The sequence below is a fragment of the Prosopis cineraria genome, unplaced genomic scaffold (genome assembly GCF_029017545.1).
Source record: "Prosopis cineraria cultivar Desert tree isolate PC_DT_omini unplaced genomic scaffold, ASM2901754v1 PC9, whole genome shotgun sequence".
Taxonomy (NCBI): Eukaryota; Viridiplantae; Streptophyta; class Magnoliopsida; order Fabales; family Fabaceae; genus Prosopis; species Prosopis cineraria.
In genome coordinates, this window is record NW_026555340.1 from 21,766,686 (window position 1) to 21,794,636 (window position 27,951).

The 27,951-nt window shown below is 32.7% G+C and overlaps 3 protein-coding genes, 1 long non-coding RNA gene and 3 other non-coding genes across 8 annotated transcripts; 4 read left to right on the top strand and 3 right to left on the bottom strand.

Annotated features, from left to right (window-relative positions):
• The first annotated feature begins 1,046 nt into the window (after positions 1–1,046).
• On the top strand, positions 1,047–5,416 carry LOC129320413 (probable protein phosphatase 2C 42). Of its 2 annotated transcripts, XM_054965859.1 has the most exons (5): positions 1,141–1,622; positions 2,211–2,581; positions 3,282–3,518; positions 4,648–4,740; positions 4,809–5,416. In XM_054965859.1, the coding sequence occupies exons 1-5, from the start codon at positions 1,301–1,303 to the stop codon at positions 4,851–4,853; spliced, it is 1,068 nt and encodes a 355-aa protein (XP_054821834.1). In that variant the 5' UTR covers positions 1,141–1,300; the 3' UTR covers positions 4,854–5,416. The 2 variants fall into 2 exon arrangements, with proteins under 2 accessions (XP_054821836.1, XP_054821834.1); XM_054965861.1 differs by having other exon boundaries at positions 1,047–1,622; positions 4,648–5,385.
• Positions 5,417–9,544: 4,128 nt separating this feature from the next.
• LOC129320771 (uncharacterized) lies at positions 9,545–14,873 on the bottom strand. The gene is made up of 3 exons (XR_008595826.1): positions 14,653–14,873; positions 14,371–14,468; positions 9,545–10,809 (listed from the first exon to the last, which is right to left on the bottom strand). It is a non-coding gene; the product is annotated as an uncharacterized LOC129320771 (long non-coding RNA).
• Positions 11,352–11,445, bottom strand: LOC129321162 (small nucleolar RNA snoR118). The gene has a single exon (XR_008595950.1). It is a non-coding gene; the product is annotated as a small nucleolar RNA snoR118 (small nucleolar RNA).
• Positions 11,531–11,604, bottom strand: LOC129321144 (small nucleolar RNA R66). The gene has a single exon (XR_008595933.1). It is a non-coding gene; the product is annotated as a small nucleolar RNA R66 (small nucleolar RNA).
• A 28-nt stretch (positions 14,874–14,901) lies between the features above and the next one.
• LOC129321116 (U2 spliceosomal RNA) lies at positions 14,902–15,097 on the top strand. The gene has a single exon (XR_008595912.1). It is a non-coding gene; the product is annotated as a U2 spliceosomal RNA (small nuclear RNA).
• A 2,239-nt stretch (positions 15,098–17,336) lies between these two features.
• Positions 17,337–18,219, top strand: LOC129319189 (calcium-binding protein CP1-like). The gene has a single exon (XM_054964183.1). The coding sequence runs from the start codon at positions 17,349–17,351 to the stop codon at positions 17,856–17,858; it is 510 nt and encodes a 169-aa protein (XP_054820158.1). The 5' UTR covers positions 17,337–17,348; the 3' UTR covers positions 17,859–18,219.
• Positions 18,220–24,177: 5,958 nt separating this feature from the next.
• On the top strand, positions 24,178–26,082 carry LOC129319225 (uncharacterized). Its single transcript, XM_054964226.1, has 2 exons — positions 24,178–25,254; positions 25,696–26,082. The coding sequence occupies exons 1-2, from the start codon at positions 24,181–24,183 to the stop codon at positions 25,726–25,728; spliced, it is 1,107 nt and encodes a 368-aa protein (XP_054820201.1). The 5' UTR covers positions 24,178–24,180; the 3' UTR covers positions 25,729–26,082.
• Positions 26,083–27,951: the final 1,869 nt, after the last annotated feature.

The following is a 27,951-nucleotide window of genomic DNA, read 5'->3' on the forward strand; positions in this document are numbered from 1 at the left end:
CCTCTAATTTTAGGTAATTTTTTCTTTTAGTTTTTAAATTTTGTAAAGTACATTTTTAGTTGCTAACATTGGCATGTGAGTTTCATTATTATTTTTTTTTATGCAATGAAAATTTCATTATTAGAACAAAGAGAGCATCAAATATCAAGACATATGCTAGTACATTTTTTTTAATTAAGACTTTGACAGGAAAGATGTATATTTAATCCAAAACCTGAAAAGGACTTAAATCTAAAATTTTGAGAGCATCAAGTAACTGAAATTATGTTAGGAATCACATCATAAAAAAGCTTACACAGATACACACATGTTCGCACTTAACTTCAACCATAATCAAACGGTCAAGGAAGTAAAAACATAATCAAGATGAATGAATCTGTGTATATGCAGAAAATATTTTTGGAAAAGCTGCCCACACAATGTTTAAATTTCACCAAATCAACTAACTTGTTATATAAAAAAAAAAAATCGTCAAAAAAATCAATTCTAAAAGAATTCCAAAATAACATAACAAGCCGTAGATTTCATAAAATCATGGGGTAGAAAAATGAGTTTCCATTAATAAACAAAGAAAATGTAAAATACTAACACGTCGAATTTAGGAAAAGTGAGTAATTCCTACCAATCTTATGAGTTAATGTTTAAATCTTTATTAAAAGATACAAGTTGATGTAAGTTGACTGCGTCTGTTTTTTTTTTTTGGTAAAAAGATGAGTATATTATAAAATAAGAAATAGCTACAAGTTTAATATTAAAACAGAACCAACGAGATAACTAAAGAAAATAAAAGGGAGGAAAATAGAGCCATTAGAACCACATTACTGAGTTCTATAGTTATTAAAGCCTTATAAGAACATGAAGACATCTTGATCAAAAAGATGATTTTATGTAGGCCAGAAGCAAATTTTCTGATTGTGCCAAATTCCACTATGTTTCTACATGGAACATGATTATTTTTAATAGAAAAATAATTGTACTGTACAAAATTAAAAAAAGAAAAAGAAAAAGGAGAAGACATTGAAAAGAACACTACTGAAGCAGAGCTTCCCCACACCTTCCCCCCTCTTCAATACGGCTAGCCGGCTCTGTTCCTCTACAACCGAACACGCCCCGTCCGCCATCACCTCCTGCTTATACTGCGCCTCCTGCTTATCGTGCGCCGGGCGCACCTTTCTCCCCCTCTTCTTGTCCCTTCCTTCATAATCACCCACTTCTCCGTTCTCTCTCTTCCCCAGATCGTTGCTTCAGACCTGGGTGGGTTCCGGAGCTGGGGCTAGGGTTAGGGTTTCTGAGATGTGGGATGCTTCAGGCATTGATGAATCTATTCTCTCTCTGTTGGAAGCCATTCGGGCGCGGTGCTGATACTATTGGAGCTGTTGGGAGCACTTTCGGGGGTGGTGCGGGCTGTAGGGAAGGGAAAGACGGCTTGCTCTGGTTCCGAGACTTAGGCAAGTATGGTTCCGGCGATTTTTCGATGGCCGTGGTTCAGGCGAATCACGTTCTCGAAGACCAGAGCCAGATCGAGTCTGGTCCTCTGGGCACCTTCGTGGGCGTATACGATGGTCATGGAGGACCCGATGCATCTCGATATGTTTGCGACCACTTGTTTCGGAACTTTCAAGGTTCTTGATTCTGAATCGTCTTTTAACTCTTGCTATGTAGGCCTGATTTACTTCTGGTCCCTGTGGCATTCAATTCGCCACGTTTTAGTTCTTGTTGTTTCGTTACATTCACGGGTGGGAACTTTTATTTGTGATTTTCATCAATTCACTTTTCCCAAACTTTCCCCCCCAAAAGTTATGCTTTTCATCGGTCTTTTGAGTGTGAGATTTTGTAGAATCGAGAACAGTTCAGACGTTCAATCTGAATGATAGTTACTATTTCCTACACACGTTCATTGAATTTCTTATTTTTCTCCCGTTTTTTGAATGCTTTTTTTATTTTTTTATCTTCGATCCATTGAGAAGTGGGAACAGGGTGGCGATTGGTTATCTCGAAAAGTCTCAAGTTTTGTCAGTTTTGGACCCTTTTGGACCCCTCCTCTGGTTTGAAGGCCAATAATTTTTTTTTATCGTTCTGCCTATAATTGTTGTTCCTTTTAGGAGTATGGTTGGACAAAAGGGTGTTAGAATTCGACTCAGTGATCATCTTTTTCTGTTTATAAAGGATCCCTTCTTATGTTAGCCGTCTTAGACTTCATCTTTATGCAGCAATAGCCGCTCAGTCACAGGGAGCCGTGACTGCTGAGACTATTCATAGAGCATTTCTTCAAACAGAAGAGGGATTTACTTCTCTCGTGTCAGAATCATGGAATACACAACCTCAGATTGCAACTACTGGGACGTGTTGTCTAGTTGGAGTGATATTTCAGCAGACCCTCTTTGTGGCAAATGTTGGAGATTCCCGTGTTGTGTTGGGTAAGAAAGTTGGCAACACTGGAGGTATTGCCGCAATTCAGCTATCTACTGAACATAATGCAAATCTTGATGCAATCAGACAGGAACTGAAAGAATTACATCCGCATGATCCTCAAATTGTTGTCCTCAAACATGGAGTTTGGAGAGTCAAAGGCATTATTCAGGTGATTCTATGTACTTCTGCCCTTTAAAGGATTGGTTTTCCTGTGGTCAAACAAATATTGGTTACTTATATTCTTGGATATCAAAATTAGGTGATAGGTAGTAGGTTTAGAAGCTAATCAACACATACCGTTAGGTAATATTCTTCTTATCGTCAAAAAGTATGGGGTATGGGCGGCGGGTATTTATTTTGAAGTCTACATGTATCTAAAGACTAGAGACAATTCTGTCAGTTTGTTTACTTTCCATGGACTACAATATGCATATATATTATTTATGTGTTCCAGTTATGACCAATGACCTAATTAGAATTTTTAAGAACTTATGTGTCCATTTCTTAGTCTATTTCTTTCTTTCTTTCATTTAATTATCCCTTTCCTTCCTCTGTTTATTTTTCCTAAAGTTTTGGTGATATGTTCTCTGGTCCCCTGCCATTGCTGGATATGATTTCAACTTATATTTAAAGATATATTTCTATATGTTTGTATGCAATCTATGCTGTAGACCTGTCTTATATTAGCAATGTATTTTTATTTCTCTCCTTGTTTGATTTGACGCATCAAATTGTATGTATTGTTAGTTTTAGGTTCGCATGTCTGGAATAACTCTTGCAACTGTAATCTTATTTGTCAGTTTTGCTTTCCACTCTCCAAATTGATTACCTTACCGTTTTTGCCTCTTCTATGTTTGTATTTGGTGCAGGTTTCCAGGTCTATAGGTGACGTATATATGAAACATGCGCAGTTCAACCGGGAACCCATCAATCCAAGATTCAGACTTCCAGAGCCAATGAACATGCCTATCTTGACTGCTAGTCCAACAATTCTTTCTCATTCTCTCCAACCCAGCGATGCCTTCCTTATATTTGCATCAGATGGTTTATGGGAGCACTTGAGTAATGAAAAAGCAGTGGATATTGTCCAGAGCAATCCACGGCCGGTAAAATTCTGGTCTCTTGTATTTTGGTTTTCTCATTGTACACATGTCTGCACTCAATATTACTTAGTTTATTGTTTGTTCACATGCGTTCTTAATGGCCGTAATGTTTTGTCTTTAATGTGCTTTGCACTTTATTGAACCCATTGATTGCGTCAAGAGCAACATAATGAGCTATCTGAGGTTAAGCTTGTGTCCTTCGATCAAGTGATAGTTGCAGGAAATAAATTTTCTTTTCATGATTTATATGGTCTGGCCTTGTCTGAAAGTTCATCTTTACTTCCTATCGTGCTCTGTAGTTGATGTGTTGTAACTTGTCATCAAAGATCATTGATTTAGGCTGATTAGGGTTAGTGTAATAGTTGTGAAAAGACTTCTTTCAGTAATTTTCAAAGGCATAGCTTGACAAGCTATACAATGTTTTTCCTTTTTGATAAGCACAAGTGATGCACGTTCATTGTCCCTGTATGTTACTTAGTTTTTTAAGTGATAGGCTGATCCTTAATCAAGAAGTTGCTAGATTCATAGTTTGAATTTTTGCTTCTAGATTCGTAGTTTGAATTTTTGCTTTGGTTAATACAGCTGCCAATAATGTGATAATGTGTTCATCAAGTCTACTTCCATGTTGATTTTGCTCTCAGTTACCTACTGCGTTTACAAGTTGTTCCTTTTTTGGGAGAGGGGACTATCAATGGAGACCGTTGTTCTCCACTATTTCGGCAGCCCCATTGCAAGTTTCATGGGTGGAAAGATCACATAAAGTTGTTAAGGTGTCTATGAACACCACATATGTTGATTTCTAGGTCACTGCCTTCTCCCCTCTTTTCTCTCTTTTCTTTACACTGAAAAAGAGGAATCATGAAAGCCATTATGTGTTTCAGCAACACATGATTCTTTAAAGGCTGGGGAGCATATAAGACTTGAGAAGCCTGATACATGTAAAATCTGTAACTGCAATTCAGAATATTGCTGGCTTGTTATTGTTCTAGAAGAAAAGTGGTGGGTCAATAGGTGGAAATTTGGGGGGATCATTTTGTTCTTTGGCTGTGCATTGGCATTGTAGTCCTGAGTAAGTCCATTGCCAATATTGCCTATCTCGAAGTTACGGTGCTTGTAATTTCTGTTAATGCAGGGTAGTGCCAAGAGACTTATCAAGGCTGCCCTCCAAGAAGCGGCAAGGAAGCGAGAAATGCGGTACTCAGACCTCCGCAAGATTGACAAGAAGGTTCGACGCCATTTTCACGATGATATAACTGTTATTGTTTTATTCTTAAACCACGATCTTATATCCAGAGGCAGAGTGATAGACCCTCCACTTTCCATTCGAAGTGCTCTTGATCACTGACATATATGAATGTAAACATGGTGTCTTTAAGAGTCTTATGGGCAGCACTCTGATAACTGTACCCGTAGCAGAAGATACATCATTGCTACTCGGCTGGAATATATACAATTTGACAGTGCATATGGAACCTTTGGCCGCTGATACTGAGACCACTTATTGATGAGGCTCGAATTCATAACATATTAGAAATTTAAGAGGAAAAAAAAAGTAGTAATAATTTTTGATACTACGGACGCCCATTATAGTTCATTTGAATTTCTTGATGACAGTCTCTTTTCAAATTTCATGGTGGAGCAGACTAAATTATTTGACAATAATGCTGTGGAAGTTTAGCGCATGGTAAAGCATCTTACGTGATAGGAAGCTTATGCTTTGCACAGATTTACTTATTTTCGTTTTTCTTGCAGCAGAAGTGAAAATTTTAGATATAATGTATACCTTTTTTGTGGGGTTGTCTGAAGGAGAAAATTAGAGTGTAATTTTTTAGCTGTTGTGGATAAACTGTTTTTGTTACTCTGGAGTTAATTTTGAGGTTGAGTTTAGGTGTTATAATTTTCGTTGTGAGAAATGATTAGCTGAATTTTGAGTAGTGTTAATGATAATTGATTTAGTTGTTCAAGAGAATTATAGTTTTGGAGTTTTGCTGGCCCAAAAATATCTTATACTTGAATAACTGCATGAAAAAGCAGCATATTGATTATTGGTAAAATTAAGTTGCTATGTGACGTGCCTTAGAAGGTTCAACTTTTCTAAGGATCATTAGTTTTTCTTAATGGCTGCTCTGTGTGTCTATCATTTAATGCGATTGCACCTCCTTGTTTTATTTTTTTCTTTTGATAAAAAGAATCATCTTATTGGCTAAAAAGTACAAGTTTTTATTTTAAAAAAAAGAATTTAAGGGTTGTACTGAAATCTGCGCTTCACTTAGATAGTCGGGTGAAGAAGTTAATTCTTTATAATGTAGTAAAATTGTGTTCAAATTTTTGTAGGAGTCAAGCTCATATTTGGATCTCTAATGAAAATGCATAAAAAAATTAAAATTAAAATAAATTAATTTTTTTATAAGTATAATTAAATTTAATATTATATACTTATATGTGGAAATTATTATATTTTTAAAAATTTTATGAATCATAATTTTTAATTTTATAAATTAAATTATTTTTTTTTTGTAAATATAGTTCACCATTTATGAATCATATGGGGCATTTATGATGAAACAATATGCTTAATTGTTTATCCTAATTTAAAAATAAGTTAATACGGCTATTTTAAAAGCCCTGGTGGTGTGATAGTACACTACATGCTTCATTGCTTATCCTAATTTTACCGGGGCGGTCAAAATAATAATTCGCATGAAAATCATGGACGAAACCTCCCAACGGAGTAAAACAAAACAAAGGTACTTCGTGTCAATGTTATTTTTTAAAAACAAAATTATAAATGTCAATAAGATTTATCAAATATAATTTACAATTTTAAATTTTTTATAAAATTTTAAAAATAATCTTCGTTAATTAAAAAAAGAAAATAAATTTATTTTTGAAGCTAAGTAATGAGGGATAATATTAAAAAATATTATTTTTTATACATAAAAAATCATCATTAACAAAATTTTATTTTTGTCAAAATGTCTTTTATTTTAATATACCAAATCACTCCAAAAATCTCATGCATAAATTCGGATGGATATAGCGTATAACAACATTAATTTGCATCCTACCAAATTCAACAATTCTGAAAACTCATCCCAGCTCTTTTGTCATCTCCCTCCATTTTTTTTTTTAGGCCTTTTAATTTGTGAATTGGTCGGAAAGAAATTTATTGAAAGGTAAAAACATTTTTTTCTCCCTCCACTTTCTCATGTCGTTTTCCTTCTTTCTTCTCTCTTACGCAGGGAACCAGCAATCTGAAGCTGTACCATTTGCTCGGCAAAATGTTAACGGGAAAACCAAGGAAAGCGACGTTGCGTTGTGGCGACAACGTCATAAAGTATTAGGTTTTATATTAATGTTTTTACACAAATTTCAAAAACATCAGAGTGGCGCAGCGGAAGCGTGGTGGGCCCATAACCCACAGGTCCCAGGATCGAAACCTGGCTCTGATAAAGAGTGGCTTCCGATGCTTTAATTTTTTCCACCGTCAGATCTGCTCTATTCCACATATCATCCAACGGTATTTGTGCTGACATATGACATCCGCTTTCTATGATTTCGTCACCCCCTCCAGATACGGTATCGCGTTGACACGTCACATCATGTGCGTCGTATTGCTCGCAAGGGCTTTTCTTTCTTTTTTGTTTTTTTTAAAAGGAAAGTAAAAACTGGGAAATTTTCCATTCAATGTTTTTTATTTTAAATAAATATAAATTAATGTTCTTATATATTTTTTATTTCTTGGTTATAATAATTGTGATATGTTTTTATAGAACCTGTTCTAGAAACTGACTAAAGTATTTCCTAAATGAAGGAATTTTAAATTTAGAAAATAACTAATGTAATTTCTTGATCTTATTGATAATTTTTCCATGGCACATAATCACACAATGACAGGTTATCTCCTTTGTTTCAAAATGTCAAGACTCAAGCCAGTGTTTTGGGTTTTATTATAAATAAATTTTCACTAACCCATTGTTCATCTTTCAATAAGAGGTTAATTAATAATTATTTTATCTGCAGTTGCGTTGAGTATGTCCCTTATTCTAAAATTTTCATACGACTCAAAATTCTAATTTAAGTAAAGATCATAGTTTTTCTTAGGGTTTACTTTGTGTTTCCATTAACACAGGTAGTCTTAATATTAGATGTCTTATTGTTATTGGATTTATCTTTAAAGTCAATCATCCAAACCCATGATATATTTATTTTCCTTAATTGTTCTTCACTTTGTTATTAAAAAATAACAAAACAAGAAGATTTATCCTACTAAATAAAACGTTTTAATATTTCAATTATAACCCATATTAATTAAAGAGAATCTCATCCTACCTTGATCAAGTTACAAAAAACCATTAAAATTATAGGGATAATGTAATGGAGCCGTATTTGATATTTTGACTGGACATCTTATAATTTAGATCAACTTTTATTTTTGAAAAGCATCTTATAGTTTAAGAGACTAGACAGAGCATAAGTATATTATATAAAATCAATATGATAAATCTTAAAAATTTTAAATTAATAATATATTTTTGTTTTAAAACATTTAGCCCCCTAACTATTAATGTTACCTCCACTTTTTAAAATTAAAATTAGGATATGCATGATGTTTGATACAATTATCTGATATTATCAAGTTTAATTGAAGTATTGTTAATCCCAAGCTGGAGAAGTAGCCTTGCAAATTCCCACACCAAAACTCATAAAACTTTACAAATTGAGATCACGGAGCATAATGATCATTTGGTTCCAGTAACAAAACAAATAAATAAAAATGTTGTGCGAATTATTGAATTGCAAGATTTTCTACCCCTCATCTGTTTATTATCATTTTTCTTTGCCCCTCCATCTTTTTCCTTTTTGCCCCCCCCTCAGGTTCTTTCATCGTAGGGGTGTCAATTTATGTTTAATTTTTGCGTATTTGACATGTTTCTCTAATGAATTAATTTAAAATAATTTTTTCTTTCCCCATTTTTGACCGCTATTTTTCTCATTTTTGACATTTTCCTCCTGTTCTTTCCCCCACGTTAGCAACTGGGGATTCTGAAAATGTGCTAACGGCAAACGGATGAAAGCGAAGGGTTGAAGTGTATTAATTATAATAGATATATCTTTTAGTTCACTTATTGTCAACAAATCAGAGTGGCGCAGCGGAAGCGTGGTGGGCCCATAACCCACAGGTCCCAGGATCGAAACCTGGCTCTGATATTGAGTGGCTTCCGACATCTGAATTTTTTTCCACCGTTGGATCACCTCATCGAATGGTAATTTGTACTGACACCTAGCATTCGCATCTTATCACCCTTCCGTGATGCTTCTCGCTGAACGCTACTGGTCTGACAGGTCACGTGTGAAGTCACGGTGCACTGTACTATGACATTTTTATTTTTGTATATTACTTGTTTTTGTTGATCAAATTTTACAGATTATTTATTTATTAATAATTTAAAACTTATGAACAAAAATGAGTCCCATTTTCTTTCTTTCTTTATTTTTAATTTATTTTAAGAAAAAAGAGGTGTCTAAAAAAGAGAAAAGACAAAGTTGAGTTTGGTTTTTTTTTTTTTTGGCGATAAAGATTGAGTTTGATTTGTAATTGCACACTCATGGCCTTGGTTCAAAGCAAAATGTCGGCTGGCGGAAACACACAAAGTCAAATACTCAAATTAATATCATGTTGTAAAAAAAATAAAAATATGGTCATTATAGAATTTTTTTGGGTTGAAAATTATGGTCATTAATTCATTATATTTGGTAGTTAAGCCAAATGTAATATAAATTTAATTTATTAATACATCATTATTTTTAATATTTTTAAATTCATGTAATAAATTAAAAAAGTGAAGAGCTTGTTTCGAAACTGTTGATATTTTATTATTTACGTTAGGCTCCTTTTGATATTAGGTTCTTCTTTCCTTCTTCGTACATTAGATTTTACAGGTGACGTGGGCTTCTTCAATCACTGGCTTTCTCAAGCAATCCCAATACATTACTAAACAAAATCTCAATTTTTATTTTTATTTTTTTTGGTAAGAAAAAGAGGCCCAAGGCTTACAGCTCACGCAAGGCTAGACAAAGTCAAGCCCAAAACAAAAGCAAAAATTTGAAATAGGAATAGAACAAAACAGAGGATCAAACACATAAGCGAACTCAACTAGGATCAAACGCAGTCTTCAACCTTTCCTTCTCCAGCCACACTGTCTCTTCGACCCACGAAGGCACCTTATTCCATACACAATATGAGATTTGCAAATCCAAACTTCCCCTTACGAGAAGATCCGTACAGAGATTTACAACTCGAGAGGTATGACTCAAGCGCACCTCCCAACTTCTACTCAATAATCTTTCAATCTCTACCATATGTCTATCAACTGAGGTATCGGCTTTCATCTTCTCTTTCAAATGATTCACTAGTTCTAGTGAGTCAACCTCCGCTTGCACTTTTCGAAATCCATACTCCCAAGCTAAAAGTAATCCCTTATACAAACCCTATCCTTCAGCCACCAGAGCCGAGCACCACCCAACATCCATCGTGAAACCCCACACCCACTCTCCTTCATGATTCCTTAGTGCACCATCACAACTTGCCCTCCCTGAATTACCTCTACTAACCTCATTCGTATTGAGTTTTACCCATCCCTCAATAGGCCTACACCACTTACTCTCCAAATTTTCTTTTTCCTTACCCATAAGACGAAATGCCAGAGCTTTTATCTTCCAGATCTCTTCCGCAAAAGCCCAAATTTGCCTCACTTGGACCATTGAGTGAGCTCCTCTAAACACCCTCAAATTTCATTGCTTCCAGATGGACCAACACACAACCCCAAAAATTATGGGACAAGTTATGCTTCTAATCACTTGCTTAGATTTAAAATTCATTATCAACCAATCTTCCCTGTCTGCTGTGTAGAATCTGTTTGGCAACATCATACTAAAACTTCCCTATAGATTCCTTACTACTTTACAATCCCGCATGACATGCATAACTAATTCCAAGTCTCTACACACTCCACAATTACCACTTGCACCCGATCTCGAATCTCATTTGTATGTAATCTATACTGTATCAACTACCGTAGAAATACTCGAATTCTTTCAAGCCCTCTCCATTTTCGAATAATTTTCCACTTGAAATCCTTCAAACTCAATTTGTCCCCTTTAATGCTTCTGTATCCATCTCTTACTTTATATTGACCTCGACTTCCTCCACCTCAAGCTAACCCATATGTTGCCTCTTCAGCTCTTGGAGGCAAAACCGCACGAATCAATAATTTTGCCTTGTATGTTCATTCTGCAATATTACCCCATTTTCAACCCAGCATCCTTCTAAAAAGATGAACTGTTGCCATTAAAATCCCAATTTTTATTTTGTTTTAAATAATTAAATTTATTATTGTATTACCTTTAAAGATATTCCAAAATTCATATTTCAAATTTCAAAGTTATTAATAAATTAATATCTACCAATTTTAGCCTCAATCATATTTATTATTTTATTTGGTTCTTTCCTTCACACATAGCTCCGAGGAACAACAATCCCAAAACTTCATTCCAACCTGAAGATAAATTTGAGTTGCTGAATTGATCAAAGGCTTCATCGATGGCAAAATGCGACCCCAGTGAGCATGAAAAATATAAGACTAAAATACTTCCATCAGTATTGTAAGAAAAAAACTCACAAAATTTAAAATGTTTGACAAATTGATTTATCTCATTTAATAGAGTGACCACACAATTTAGGATCAAAATCCTGTTTAAAATCAAACGAAGACTTAGAAATTTTCAACTTAAAGAATAACATCGAGATTCAAGGACCTCCAGAGAAAGAAAGACGAGTCAGACATAGCTTTCTAGGCTAGCAATGTGCATCAATTCCGCACCTAAATTGTTTAGATGCTCAGAGCCCAGTGCTTATTTCATCATCCAAATCAATTTCAAATCCTCCAGAAAAATTAAACAACAACAAATCTGAAATCAGATTTTGAATGATAAAATACTGACGATGAAAGATAATCCTCAGCAATAATGCTTATAGCTGTCATCAAACAAGATGATCAGGTCTCAAAGATTCCATGCCATCACGGGATCGGAACAAAAGATGATCAAGTCAGAAGCGTAGAAAAACTCTAATTCTAATCAAACATAGAAATCTTGAAACAAACACAATCAAAAACCAAACAAAGAAGATTTAGATCAAGAAAAACTCGACGAAAATGTCAAGAGGATGATTAAGGAATCGACATGGATATGGCAGGTCTTTATTCACTGCACCTGGAGATGAATACGAAGGTGAAGTGACTCAACATCCCTGCGCTACGATTTATGCCTCCTCTCTCATTCATTAGGGATAAAACCTTCAATTCATCGCCATTGAATCAAAGGCATCCCTTCGAAGAGGCAAGAAAAAATGAATTACACGGAAACAGAACAGACGCTTTGATATTCTTCTAGAGAGAGGCGCGTCTCTTTTTGATCGACTCGGGTTCTTTCAGAATATATAGTGGAACGTTTTTTTGAATTAGGGTTTGCAGCTTCTGAAATGTCTAAAGTATCCTTCTTGTAACTTGATAATCACGATGATCAGCCCCTCCAAGCTGTTTTGAAATTTCAGATCCATCAACTGCCTATGGGCCTTGAGCCCATGGCAAAGCCCAATACACGATTTGGTTTTCATAGCCTGTTCCTGAATTTTTCCTTGAAAAGTTTGGTTTTTATATGTAAAAAAAAAAGAAGGTTTGGTTTAATTCATTCAATGCCTGTACCACATTTTCTTTCAAGAAATTCCTTTGCTCAGTGATTAAATAATGAATTTACTTTTAATATTGTCACATATTTCTTTTTGTAATTAAGATTCATGAATGGAATGTGACTTTGTAAATATGTTAAATATGTGGCCTGAAGTAGTTGATTGATACAATTTTATAGTTTGGCAATTGAGGCACGCCAAGGAGTGACAGATTACTGTGAGACATAAATTCAGGGAAAATAACATGAGGGCTAATTGGCTTGCCAAATGTGAAATTATTTTGAGTTATAAGTGTACTATTCTGCTCGAGCCTACAGGAAAGCTCTTGCCATAATTGTATTAAGATATAAGAGAGTACTCTTAGGTCATGTTTGGTAAGAATGAATGGGAGGGTGGGCTTGAGATTGGTATCAAATAATTCCACCTTTTCATGTTTGGTATGAAAGAATGAGGAATTTAATCATAATACCAATCCCATTTAAATGGGTTTACTCAATACCACTACCCCTATGGTACTGGAAGATTAATACTAGGATTGATTATTTTTAAACCAATTTACCCCCTATCTCTCTAAAGTCTCCTTCCCTCTGCCCTCCTTTTAGACCAAGCAACGCCAGCGTCTCCTCCGTCATTGCCAATCTCATGTCCGCTAACGTCATTGCTAGATTTGTAAGGAGAAGGAGGAGATCGAAGATTAGAGAAGGAGGAGAACGATCGACGACGTCATCTGAACTTGAGCTACGGTCACTTGATCTTGCCACCATCATTGACTTCACCGTCATCTACATCCTTGCTGTTCTCATTTCTTAGTTCAGACCAGAAGGAAAAAAATGAGGAGAGGGCAAAAATGAGATTCGCTTGTGTGGCCATGGATGTTCTTTTAGAGGATAAGAGCAACAAGAAGAAAAAAGAAGAGGAAGAAGACGATGCAGATAACCAGTGGAAACAACTTTTCTTCCACAACCATAGACGTTCTGTTTTTAGGGAAGAGAGTGTTCAGATGATAAAGACAAAATATTCAATTTATGTTTTGAGGGGTAATATAGTATTTTTATATTTTTGTTTAATTATAAAATAAAATAAAAGTAGTATTCCCTCTTAAAATTATTTTATACCAAACATAATTATAAAACTTCACTCCCACTCTGAATCCCACTTCTACTACCAATCCCAATCCTTCTAAATTAAAAAATCCAACATTTTGATTTAAACAAAATATTTTAAAATTCAACATAAAATAAATTAAAGTTTTACATAAAATTCAACATAAAATTTGACAAAGATTTAAAATTTTAAATCTAAGATGAAGATTAAAATCTTCACCAATGTAAATCTAAATCCTCATCATCATCGTTTAAAAATAAAATATTAAATTCGTTAGATGTAGATTTACTCGTTGAAGATGAAGGTAAAGATTTAATGTCAATGATCTATGCAACTTCTTCTTCATCGCATACAATATATATTAACCAAATTTTATCATTGTTAGTCAACTATATGTATGTATGTGTATATATACACAAGATAACCCAGTTTATTAAAGCTTGAAGGGCTACCCAGACTCAAACTCTTTTTTACAAGGCTTATTAGGGTCAGGCCCTTAAGTCAAGTTACTTAAAAAAAATTAACTTATAAAGTCTTAACCCTTATTTAAACAGGACTTACAGGTTCGGCTCTAATTTGTTGGTTGATAAATTTGTTTTGGCTTGCCTCATTTTGCATTAAAAACAATAAAAGAAAAGTATAACATTGAATCTCTGCACTTTGCTCAAATTTTACTATAAGCCTCTGTATTTTTTTTTTGATGTTCTAGATATATACACTTTTATTTTTCAATGTTTTATATCCAGTTATGAGCAGTATTTTAGGAACTTATAATACAAAAAAAGTACAGGTACCTGTAATAAAAATTGATCAAAGTGTAAGGATTTAAATTTATGTTTTTTCAAAAAAATATTGCATGAATTTATCAATTTTTTGAGTTATAAATAGTCAGCAATAGACAGTATTATTAGTATCGATAGCAAACCTAACAGATATTTCATCTAATAGATCAGTTATGCCATTTACCACAACTGAAAATAGTGCTTTAATTCATGAATTTACCTCTGAAATTGTTGATGATAACATTGATGATAATGAAGATTGTTAAAACAACTTTGTAGAGAAATTTGCCCTGGACATTTACAGCTTCTTGGATGCATCTGCATATTTTCAGTTTATCATCACAGCTCAATAAAAAGCAAAGAGTAAATACCAACTTTCTTTCAACCGAGTGATTTTATTCTTGGCAGGTTCAGAACGTTAAGAATTTAAAATGGAGAGTAAAAATCACAATGGAACACATACGCAGATTCACGCATGAGAATATAGAATCTAAGATCTAACCCATAACTCAGAAGAGCTCAAACAGCAACAAGGAAGAAGAGAGATGAAAATTGCAGCAGAAGCATACATACTTCTTCTTCTTTTATCAGAATGCATACATACTTTTTGTTTAGAGTTCATATCACTTTCTACAGTACTGTGAATGAAAGGCTTTGGGCAAAGTCTAAAACCAAGTCCCACATCGCGTATTAAGGCTGTGAGCCAAGCGAACAGCAGCTATAAGTGCCAAGCGAACCAGCCCACCAAAGCATACCTTTCTCGGCCTTTTGGCTAAGATCAAGTGTAGTATCTGTTCTTATCAGTTTAATATCTGATACGTGGGTCATTGGTCCACATGATATTAAATTTATTTTTCTAGGGGGAAGGCCCACTACAGCAGCTTGCTGCTGGGGTCCTCAAGTGTCGCTCTTGCCTTGCACTGTCGCACGGGCCTGGCACACCCCACCAACCCCAGTTCAAGCACTTGTTTGAATGGAAAGCAATGATGAATTTGTTCATTCATATGCTTACCAGTTGTATTTAAAAAAAAAAAGGTTTTTTCTTTCCTCCTTGTTTACCTCTTTTGGAGCTGTAAAGTTGTTGCACCTCTGAGGTTTGATTGTTTTTTTTATACTGTTGAAGGAAAAAAAGTTCAACTTTTAAAGAAGTAGTGTCTCCGATTCTTTAAAGTCATTTTTAACTAACTCATTACAATCAATTAAGGGTAATTAAAATAATATAATTGTTTTAAAAATAATTTAATTTTCAATTTTGCTCCTAAATTTAAAAGAATGATTTGACATGCCAACAAAGTTTACTTGGCAATTAGAATATTGCTATTCTTTTAAGAATTTGATAAAAAAAAGTGGATATATTATCTATTGAAAAAAATAGTAGAAAATTATTTAAAATAATTTGAACATGTACAAAGAAGATTACGAGAGATACTTGTGAGGAATGTGAAAAAGATAACTTTGAACCCCATCAAAGAGGACACTTTTAAAAGTTATTGATAGAGACTTCTTAATTAACAATATTTTTAAAAATTTAATAATGATAAAGCACAATAACATTGTATAATCTATATAGCTGACCTCACTTAATAGGATAAAACTACTTGTTTTTAAGAATTTGGTGGAAGGTATTTTTCAAATTGTGCATTAAATGTTACAAAAAAACAATATAAAGTAACTTGTATAAAGGATAAAAATTATTTTATAATCGTTAAAAAATGATTATCCTCCTGTAAGCCACCGAACACATTACACATTTGTAGATACATTGATATCATATTTTTTTTAAAATAATGACAAAAAAATTCAAGGAATATGTATTTTTGTTGACATCTGTGAAATGAAGAATATTTTTATAATAATACAACTAGAGGTGAGAATATAGACCAACCTAATTCATATGAGTTGGCTTATATGGGTTGAAAGAAATATGGATTGGATTGGGTTCAATTCATTTTTATATGAACTAAAAAAATTTTAACTCAACCCAACTCTTGAGGGTTGATAAGCTAAATAAACTAACTCGTCAATTTATTATTTTATTTTATTTATTTTTATAAATATCTTATCGGATAATCATTTTATAATCGTTGTATTTAAGGATTATAAAATTATTTAATGGTTCGATGAAAAAAAAAAAAAGAGGAGGAAAAGCATGAAGAAAAAATCACTTATAGAATTATATTATGTAAGACTAACGATTATCTATATTAATTTTATAGTTATATTAACATAACGTTGATGAAATAAATTATTTACTACTACATAATTAAGTAATATTCTTAAATACAACGATACTTTCTATTTTTAGTTAATTAAAAAAATATAAATATCTTATTTTAATTACAAAAAATGATTATCCTCCTGTAAGCCACCGAACACATTACACATTTGTAGATACATTGATATCATATTTTATTTTAAAATAATGACAAAAAAATTCAAGGAATATGTATTTTTGTTGACATCTGTGAAAAATTAAGAATATTTTTATAATAATACAACTAGAGGTGAGAATATAGACCAACCTAATTCAAATGAGTTGACTTATATGGGTTGAAAGAAATATGGATTGGATTGGGTTCAATTTATTTTTATATGAACTAGAAAAATTTTAACTCAACCCAACTCTTGAGGGTTGATAAGCTAAATAAGCTAACTCGTCAATTTATTATTTTATTTTATTTATTTTTATAATTTTTTTAAAAATATATTTAAATAATAAATTTTAATTTGATATTTCTTTATGATTCATTCTAAATATACCAAAATATTAATATATAATATTTTTACAAGATATATAAATTGATACAACTAAATAAATCATGCCTAATATGGTTTATATTCATAAAATTTCCTCTTTTTTCTTTTTTATTTTTTAAAAAATAATATTGATTAAACAAGTTAACTTTAACTTATATGATTTACAGATTATATGATTCGAATTAAAAAATATATTTTTATTTAAGTTATTTTTTTTAACTCAACTTAATTTTTATGATTGATTATTTAAGTCAACTTGCATAACTCGATTGATATTCTCAGCTTTAAACACAATGGACATTTTCCAAACCCACGACTTTCTGAAAATATGAAGGGACTGTGGGCCCCATTATTTTTGGAAGCTATTGGACCTGTCAGCCCTATCTATTTTACTCGGCCCATTTCCTTTCTCTCTGTGTCCTGTCTCTTTCTCACTTCTCAATGTGTCCTTGCCACCGGAACTTCCGTCCTCGAGGTGCTTCATCGTCTTCCGCCAACGCCGCCGCCACCAGATCACTCTTCCGACCAGCATTCGACGTGCTCGATGTTGATCGTGATGGAAAAATAAGCCACAACGACCTTCAGTCGTCCTACGGCGGGTTTTGCCACCATGAAACCAATAAAGGCGACGTGATAGGGTCGATGATGGTGGCGGCGGACACCAACGGAGACGGGTTTGTGGAGTATGAAGAGTTTGAGAACGTGTTGGAAATGGCGGGCGGTGGGAAAAGCCCGTGGGGCGGTGGATTGATTGAGGAAGTGTTCAGAGTGATGGACAAGCACGACGGCGACGGCAAGCTTAGCCATGTTGATCTGAAATGCTTCATGGAGTGGGCTGGGCTCACCGTCACCGACCAAGATATCGACGATATGATCTCACTCGGTGGTGGTGACCGAAACGACGGCGTAAGCTTCGATGGTTTCATCCAGATACTTGGTCTTGAATCTTGATTCAGAAGGCTTTCGTCGTCCTCATTGTCTTTCAATGAGAGTATGTGAAAATGATCGACTGGAAGGTGTTCATGTATGATAATGACTTGCCTGAAAGTAATGTAAATTTTAATTTAAAGTCATGTGAATGGATGTGAGAGTAATTTAAATTGTAATTTAAAGTCATGTAAATGGATGTTTTGCTACAACCATGAACTCCATTTCGCTGTTTGTTTTTGTTAGGCAGACCGCTCATTTCAAAAATTATTAATTATTAATGAACATTTATTGAAACTTATTTGATAAATTACTTCTCGTGTCTTATTTATAAAGCAAAAAGATAAAAATTATTATTAGTCATATTTATAGAATATTTCATTGCTTTTTATGTTTATTTTTACTTTCTCCCTATATTAAATATTAAAAAAATTATTAAAAATTTTTTTCCCTCTTATGAGAGATAAATTTAAAAATTTATTAAATTTTAAAATAAAATTAATAATGTTTAAGATTTTCATTGTTTTCGGTTAATATGTTAGAAATGATTTATAAATAATATCAGAAAGAGTAGCTAAAAGTTTAACTAATTCAAATTTAATTAATTTATACTATTACCTTTAGAACGTATATTAAAAAAACAAATTTTTATAAAATTTACGGATTCTTCATTTCAAATCATCAGTTCCCATTGATAAATCAAAGGGTAATAACCAACAACCATTCATTAATTCAGAATTAAAATATTATATTAAATTCGTGAATTTGTCACGACGTGCGTTTTTAATAACCGGCTCATTATAAACGTTATACAGCAAACTCTTGCATTACAAGGGAGAATTATCTTTCAAACTACTATAGATGTGAGATAATCTTTCAATTAATAAATTAATCTTTTAAGATGTGCTTTCATTTTAAATTTATCTGATAGTACTATATTTTCTACACACTTTTTAAATCTCTTATTTTAAGCGGTCAAGTGGCTATAAATGTAGTCTACAAGTGCAATTGAATTTTTTTATATCTTTACAATTGAGATACTTTAATGACATACACTGAGAATATTAATTGGATAGTTAAAAAAATTAGGAATCTAACTCAAATGATGATTAATAAATAAAATTAAAAATATATTAAAAATGATTTATAAATAGAATTGGTGGGAATTCTTATCTTGATAACACACTCCCTTACATCAAGAGATAAAAGAAGGAACTCGATATTAAAAAAAATTAATATAACTTAAATAGGAGAGGAAAAAAAAAAATCATTCTCAAAGGCGTGATATTGTGAGGACAAGGACAAGGAAGCTAAGAGGAAATTGCTCATAAGATGAGTGATGTGTAATTCATGGTCGGGTTTTACTTGGCAGGAAGTGGTCTCCAGGATCACGGTCCAATGACTGGGAAAGAAAGAAAAATTACTCTCAACAATTGATGAATACGACTCATCTGGAATGAAGCTACGAGGAGATTCCTCGTAATTTGATGAGTGTTCATGCTCATACTAATTTTGCCGTACATGTCAGAATTTCTTTTTTTAAACATTTTTTTACCCCTAATCTAACTCCTTTTTACACCTATGAGCTGTAAAAAAGAGGTTTTTACCGTGAAGGGCTGGGAGATTCGTTTATGCATGCAAACAAACATGTCAATCCCATGTTTAAAATCCCAAACATTTTCTAAGAGAAGGGGATAGTGTTGCCACTAGAAAATCTAGTCAATGATTATGTCAGGATCTTGTTGATTCATAACATGTAAGTATATCCAACTTAATCCTGCCAGATCAAAATATAAAATATTGATAATTAATTCACAGTTTTAAAAAAACATGTTAACTGAAGTTTTAATTTTTTTTTAAAATTATATTTTTTAATTTTACCCTCATTAAATGCCCTATTTAAATATATTGGTAATGATAATTAAAATCTCAATGCATCAATTTCTTTTAAAAAATAATAAATGAAGTAGAAGCATAGTTAAAAAAATAATTATATAAAAGTAATTCAACGCCCTTCATTTTGAACTAAACAAGGCTTATAAAAGATGTCATATATTATGGTTTGAAAAAAGTATGTACTACACTGGTCCCTATTATATGATGCCTTTTAAAAAATATTTTTCAGTACTTGATATAGGGTAATTTATGGAATATTCATTATATTTTTAATATTATTTTTATTTAAATCTATTAATTATACGAAAAAACGTAATGTAAATTTTAAAAAATTATTTAGAGATAGTATTGAAAGTTTATTATATTTTTATATAGAATTTATGACTTAACCATCCTTTCTTAATTTTAGCTCCAAAGAGGTAGTTAGACTGCCTTTTATTAATAGAGATAGGAATGAGTAACCTTTAATCGAGTGGAGTTTAAAACGCTTGGGTTTTTCATACAAAAAGATTGATAATAGGAAACTTAAGAATAGAAACAAAATTCATACCCCACTTGAGTATTTATGGCCTGTTTGGTAACAAGAAATTAAGAGGAGAGAAGGGAAAGTGAAAGTGAAATAATTAATTTTGTTTGTTTGATAGGTTGGAAGCCAGTTCTCAATGAAAGTCAGTTCCATCAAATTCGATAAAAGTGATCATTTTCATCCATCAACCCAAGGAATTGGGTTCTGTTTCCATTTTAGACCTCTTTATATCCCTACCCTCTCTTTCCCTCTTCCATGTTCTTGCTAGCTGGTCACTAACTCTCTCCCAGTGATAGTGGCAGTGCTCTGCTAGCAATGACAATGATGGTCCTTCGTCGGCAATGATGGCGACGGTCCTCAGATTGGGCACAGCAACACTTACTCTAATTTCTCAAACAGCATCTCCACCTAATTCGAATTGATGCTCGAAGGTTTGGCTCTGATTTCATGTGTGGAGTTGGGATCACTTTAATAATGGATTGAATATTAGTTGGATTGAAGGTGATACCTTGGATTGACTATTAGTTGCAAAAGACTTTTCATGGATTAGGTTAATGTCTGCTAGGTTGCTTCTTTTCCCAACTCCAAACCAAACCCATCAAACCTAAACACATAGCTTATTCAATGTCTGCCTATCTTCTTCTTCAGACTCAGATCCATCATTTCCAACACCACACCCATCTCACTTTAGATACAATTTGAGAGTGCTTGATAGAGAAATGGAAGGGCCGGAGCTTCATGTGTGTTGGATTTGGATGTTCAATGGTTTTTTCTTTAAATTTTTAGGGATATTTTAGTCTTTTCAAAATATAAATACAATATTAAATAAAAATTTATTTCAATTCATTTACATGTATGTTTCATTTCTATTGTTATTTATTTATTTATTTATTTATTTTTTCCGTGGGCCATTATATTCAGTACAGTGAAACTGGATAAAGATGTTCAAATTTAATAAAAAATATGCTCCCATATAGGACTTGGATAAGAATGAGCACGATTTGTCATGACTTTGGTGTGGGACTGTGTGATTCCGTATGTAGTCTTAATCTGCCTGCGACTAGTAAGAATCATGACAAAGCAAGTGATGACTGCAACAGCAATGACAAGGAAGCGTTCAAGAACGTACATTATGATGACGTAATAATTAATTTAGCCACTTTTCAATCCAAATGGTAGTACGTAGCTAAATTAACTTTCTTATCCATCCATGTTATGAAGACAACATTGATAAAAATCAGGAAATGAGAATGAGAAATAAGGGAAAAACTTATAAATTAAATAAATATACTCCGATCCCTCTTATCATTATTATAAATTACTTATAACTAATTAACATGAATTAAGAAAAATTAGTTACATCATTAAATTAAAATTTAAAATTACCTGAAAATTGCTTTGATTTCCTTTTTTACTTCAAGAATACCATAAATTTAAAAAAATAAATAATTTTTATCTCCTCATTAGAAATTGGAAAGAAGGCCAAATTTGTAACAAATTCATTAATGTTGCGCAAACTTTTGTAAAATGAATTTAAGGCCTGTTTGATTTCTGTTTTTAAATAGTATTTTTTATTTTTAAAAAATAAAATAAAAAAATTTATTTAAATAAGTGTTTTAAGTTTAGTTCTCATTTTTTATTTTAAAAACGAAAAAATGAAAACACCTTAATTTTTTATTTTACTTTTCTTGATTTAAAAAACATAGATCATTTAAAAATTTGGTTAGCTCAATTAATTTATATCATAAATTACCAGCATTAGTTGCTTGCAAACCAGCATTAGTCGCTTTCAACTATTACTATCAATTTATTTATTTTAATTCTAAACCTGTTATTAAATTAAAATTACCAAATATATTTTCATTTTTTTTGTTTTAAAAAATAATTTTAAAAATGTACTATAAAATAGTTTTACAAAACAAAAAAGGAAACAGAAACCAAACATACCTTTATATTCCTAATCATTAAATACTTCTGAAAAACAACTTATATATACGACTGAAGAAAATAAAACCAAGAAATGCGAGTGAAAGTAATTACGAACCAAACAATTGATCCATAGTGCAAAGCAGCTTTTTTTTTTTTTTTAAATCTCATTTCTTAACTTGTAATCTATACAAAACTGGCAAGCATTTACGGTAAGTAAATAAAGATAAATATATTTCAACGGAAGAATCTTGAAGGAAGGAAAAAAAAAACAACTCTAGAATCTTTTTTCTTTTTTTAATATTTCATTTTAAGTACTCAATAATGTTTTTACAATAACACAACTGACTTCTCCAAAAATAATTGTCCTTCGTAAAATATATGGGGCCTTTGGGCCCAGGCCCCATATCTCTTCTAAGCTATTGGACCTATTGGCTCATTTTACTCGGCCCATCTCTTCTCTAGTTCTCTGTGTGTCCTTTCATTCTCATTTTAGAGTACGAACAACAAAACATAAAGTCATAAACATTTCACCTGTTTGGTTTCACTAGTCTAGAAAATTGAATCAGTTTATCTTTAAGTTTTCAGTTTGAATCTTAAAATATATAATCATATTAAATAAATATATCAAAAGTATCATTGAGATAACTATGAAACCACTATTATTAATAATAATCCTATACGTTAAGGTTTCGGATTAGTCTTTGAATTCTCTCCGCAAATACAAGAGACCTAAGTAAAAATAATATTTAAGGAAAAAAAAGATGAAAATAGCCTCGTTGAGAGGAAAGGAAACATAATTGAAAGGAAGAACTTGACTAATTATATATAGTTGTCAATATACGAATGCATGAATTGTTGTAAGAAGACCACCATTTGGCCCGTCAAATTTTCAAACTTGTTAATTATCCAATTATAGCTTGTTAATTATTTATGATTACTTGTCAATAATCTTGAGTTAAGAATTTCCAAAAGGAATGAGAAGAAACAAACAGAAGGACTCATTTCCTCTCATGACTATAATTAAATTTCGGTTTTTAAACTTTCAATAATCGACGCATTCTTTTTCTCTCAACAGGGTTATTTTCGTCTTTTTCTCCCTTAAATTTTATTTTCATTTAGGCCTCTTGAGTGTGAAGGGAGAATTCAAAATCTTACGACCTTTTTTGGCTAACAATAAACTCAAAGGATTGTTGAGAGATTGTCCCTTGCTATTATTCCCAGCAAGTCACTGAGTTAATGACAATAGCATGCCGTTGAATTTGGAAAGCTTTTATCCCCTGCCCAGTGTTTGGTTGGTGGGGAAAGGATCGGAGATTTCTGAAAAATTCAATTTCTAAATGCTTTAATTTCGTATGTTGACTGCGAAACCACATGTGGAAATGGAATATACATTCGACCCCGAAAGAGGCCTTTTGAGGTCTTCAACAAATGGTCTTCAGATCCAACAATTCTGATAAAAAATTAAAAGCATACACGTGTGAAAACTGAACGTCCCTCTATGTCCATAGTCTGCAAGTTAATTATTAATCTATAAGAGAACCCAACTCATTCCAGCTCTAATTAATAGTTGTTGAGTTAGAAGGACAAAGAAAAAAACATATCAGTTTGCTCATATATTCAGGATAAGCCTGTGCATCATTTTCATGACTTGGGTGGGTGGGGCTTTTATTTATTTATTTATTTTTTGGTTTTGGGTAAAGAATGACCAAGTTCAATTACTAAATAACTATCCTCGTTGACTCAGAAACTGCATGGAATCCATCAATAAGTAATGGGTTTTCTGATAAAAAAATTACAAGCATACAATGTGAAAAATAAACCTCCCGCGATCGTCGTTAATTAATCTGCAAGTTGAGGCACTAATCTATGATTATTATCCCAAGATGAAACGACTTACGAGCGAGGAAGACAAAAAAAGAACTGTTGACTGTTGACTATCGATCGCTCATGGTTTAGAACTTGTTTGCTCTTTCTTGATTTTTACAGAGTCTAGGCATGGCAGAGCTGGTTGGGGGTGCTATCGTAGGAACGGCGTTTGCAGAATTATGGAATGTGGTGAAGGAAGCCAAGGATCGTATTAAAGGCTTCGAAGAGACATTGCATGACCTGAATGATACACTCCTAGATCTAGCTTCCATGGTGAAAGGTATCAAACAAGTAAACATAAAGCTGAAGCGAAGGGATCAGCGTGAAGTAGAACGCTTACAATCAATCATGAAGAAAGGCGCGGACCTGGTTTTCAAGTGCGATCGCTTAGGAAAATGGGACTTCATCAACAAGTTTATTTACCAGAAGAAGCTGACAGAGCTGGACAACAAGATCACCAGGTTCATCACTAAACATATCCAGTTAGGCACATTTCTTGAGGTCAACCTTCTACATGAGAAAGTCAACCATCTTGCTGATCAGATTCAAACCCTAACATCTGCAACTACTACGACTCGATGTGTTAGAGCTTCCACTACAAGTTCATTCGAAGACTTCATTGATCCCTTGGATGATGACGAAGATGATGATTTCAGAGTACCAAGATGTCGCAGAGCTGCCCTGGCCTTAGCTTTTTTAGTTCTGAGACTTCGCATACCTGCACTTATTTTGTTGGCCTTTCTCCTTATAGTTATCGGGGTCGGAACAGTGAAAGTCGTTTTTGTCACAGCGTTTCTACTTATAGTAATTACCAGAGCTGCAACAAAGAAGGCCATTTTTGCCACAGCTGCACTCGTTGGCGATGGTGTTTCGTCTGTGCTTGAAAATTATTCTGACAGTGGTGTGGTGATGGTCATAAACGACGTTGGTAGGCTCGAAACGACAATTGAACAACTGGAAGCTACTATGGAATCACTAGTTCCGGTGCTGGAGGAGATAGGATCATCAGATCTAAGTGAATCTGCAGAAAGCTTAAGAAGAATGATGGAAGAGGGTAAGAAGCTGGTTGTCGAGAGCTCCGCTTATATAGGATCGTGGAACATTCTTAAAAACAGCAAGTACCAGAAAAAGATGGTGGAATTGGACCACAAACTCTTGAAGTTCCAAAGCCTTCACCTGCAAACTCGCTTGGAAACTAATCAGGTAATGATAATGTATAATTATTGGTCAATTTGTGTGGTCCAAAGGGCAGCTAAACTTTTCCAAAGTGTTCTTTCATCTCTTAGTACTCAATGTTGTATATACTTATAGTATGATTTAAGTCTCACCACAATTATAAACGAGCCTACCACTGAAAAAAAAATGATCAAAAGGTCTTTAACTAACCCTATAATAAAATTAGATAGAGGAAGAAGGCTAAGAAGGATACTTAAGGAAGTTATAAAATGAAATTTCAAAAAGAATGGTTTATCTAATAGTTAGTTTTTTTATAGTGCAGAATGAAGTTGCGAAGAAATCAATGTAGTTTTGTAGCAAACGTTAAATTATTTTCTGAAAAATCTGCGATTTATGATTCAATTAGATTAAATTTGGACACACTAATGCAATTACATAAATGTGAGTTACATGATATTAAATTTACAGGATCCGCATGGCCATGTGATGGAAGGGAGCTAGGCATATGGATACAAAAAATATGAATTCACACATCATCATGCTGAACAATTATAAGACTCTTCTCAGTTTTAAAACTACAATCGCCCAATTTCAGGTTCATTTTATTGGATTGGGAAGCTCAGACAAAAAGCTAGCAACAACTTTCATGTTTTTATTTTTTTTAATATTACTATTAAATCATCATTATTGAAATTGGGCTCAAATTGTATGCACTTGCACTGTTGACCTGCTGGAGTAACCTTTGACTTCAATTATTGAGCATAATTGTTGTGTATTTGGAGCTAGCATTGCATTGAATATTTTGGTGTTCTGTGTTCGGCCATGTGTCGTTATTCTTTTTCCCCCCAAGATTAGTTTAAAACCTACTTATTGGTACGTATTTGCCATTTCTTCTCTCTGACTGATCTTGACTTGATTGTTTGGTCGTTATAGTTGTGTTAGCTAGTGATGTGTAAATGTAGTGTAATGTATCCCTTGAAAGCCATGTCCAGTTAAATCTCATATCATATTATATTCATTCACATAGTCCAAATGAGAGATGAGATAGGATTTGAGGGGGTTTTTAAAACTTAATGCTCTATGATTATTTCAAAATAAAAAGTTAAGTACTCTATATTTGACTCTTGTTACATGATAATTGTTAAATATATACTTGATATATTTGATAGTTATTTCTAAACCAACATCAAATAAATATTTATTTTTCATTAAAAAATCTATTTGATAGTCTTTTATACACTTACATATTTGATAGTATTATCAAATAACTGTCAAATATTTCCATTGCTTCTACTTATTTGTCATTTTTAAAAAAATAAACAAGAAGTATGAGATAGTATATTTAATTGATTCTGTAATAGTGCAACTAGAAAAACATACACATGAAAGCATAAAATTGAATGTTTAATTTGCAATTAATAAAATTTTATGGAACCGATGACTTGCTCTGTAAAAAAGATATATCGAATTTTTTTATCTTTTCAGCTCCCCGGCCACTTGTTCAAGTTTGGATCTGCCAATACTCACATTCACTTGATTTTGAATTATTTTAGATGGGGAGGGCCCACCTTAGTGGCTTGCTTGTCTTCCTAGGATTGTTCACGAGATAAGATGGGATCACACCTTCATTCCGTGTCTCACCTTGAAAAATGATTGAAGGTCAAATTTTATCCTCATGTCTCGTCTCATACTATCTTGAAAATTGTCCCATCTCGATAATAGTTGAGACAGATGATTAGACCAGGATGCCTTAGTAACTATCCTTACTCGCTTTAACCATCCTTGTATCTTTAAATGACTATTAATATTCAAATAACACAAAGAATCATACTTATATATATATATATATATATAATTAATCAATTAAGTTTCAACACATAAATATATAAATATAAGGACATGAGACATCCCAATACAAGAGCTTATGTACATGTGCAAACTATTTAGTTAGAGCCTATTATTAACTCATTATAATAAACAAGATCAACCAAGCTCAAGCATAGAGTTGAAAAATAAACTCATTAGATTATTTGAATGGCAGTAATGTGGATTTGCATTTTTAATTCCTCAAATCAATATCAATAATTATGAAAAAAACATCTCACAACTTGAAAATTAAATTAAGTAAAAATAAACAGAAAATATATACCAATATACAATAAAAATAATATAATAATTAACATATATAATAAAAGAAATGTGTGTGTATATATATATCAAAGGATATCTCGAGTCCCATCTCATTGCATAAATGTTTTTAAAGCTAGAACAAACCTTGTCTTGACATGATTGAGAAAGGTATGGGCCAACCAGCATAGGTACAACCCTAAACACCCCTACCTTCTATTATCACATAAGTTTGGCATACCCCACGAAAACCTATTCTGAGCTCTTGTGGTCTAATTTGAGCTCATTTTTTCTTTATTTGGTAATCCATTTCACTAACACAATACTCCCTTTTGATTCTTTTCATAAGTCACTCTCCTTATAACTAACTCATCAAAATTAAAATGAGTTAGTTAAAATAATAAAATTGTCTTTAGAATAATTTATTTTTCAATTTTACCCTAAATTTAAAAAGAGTGATTTGATATGTGAGAAGATTTTTCTTGAAAATTAAAATATTTCATTTTTTAAGAATTTGCTGGAGAGTATTTTTAGAATTGTGTATTAAATGTTAGGAAAAACAAGGAAAAACTACTTATATAAAGAACCAAGAAAACC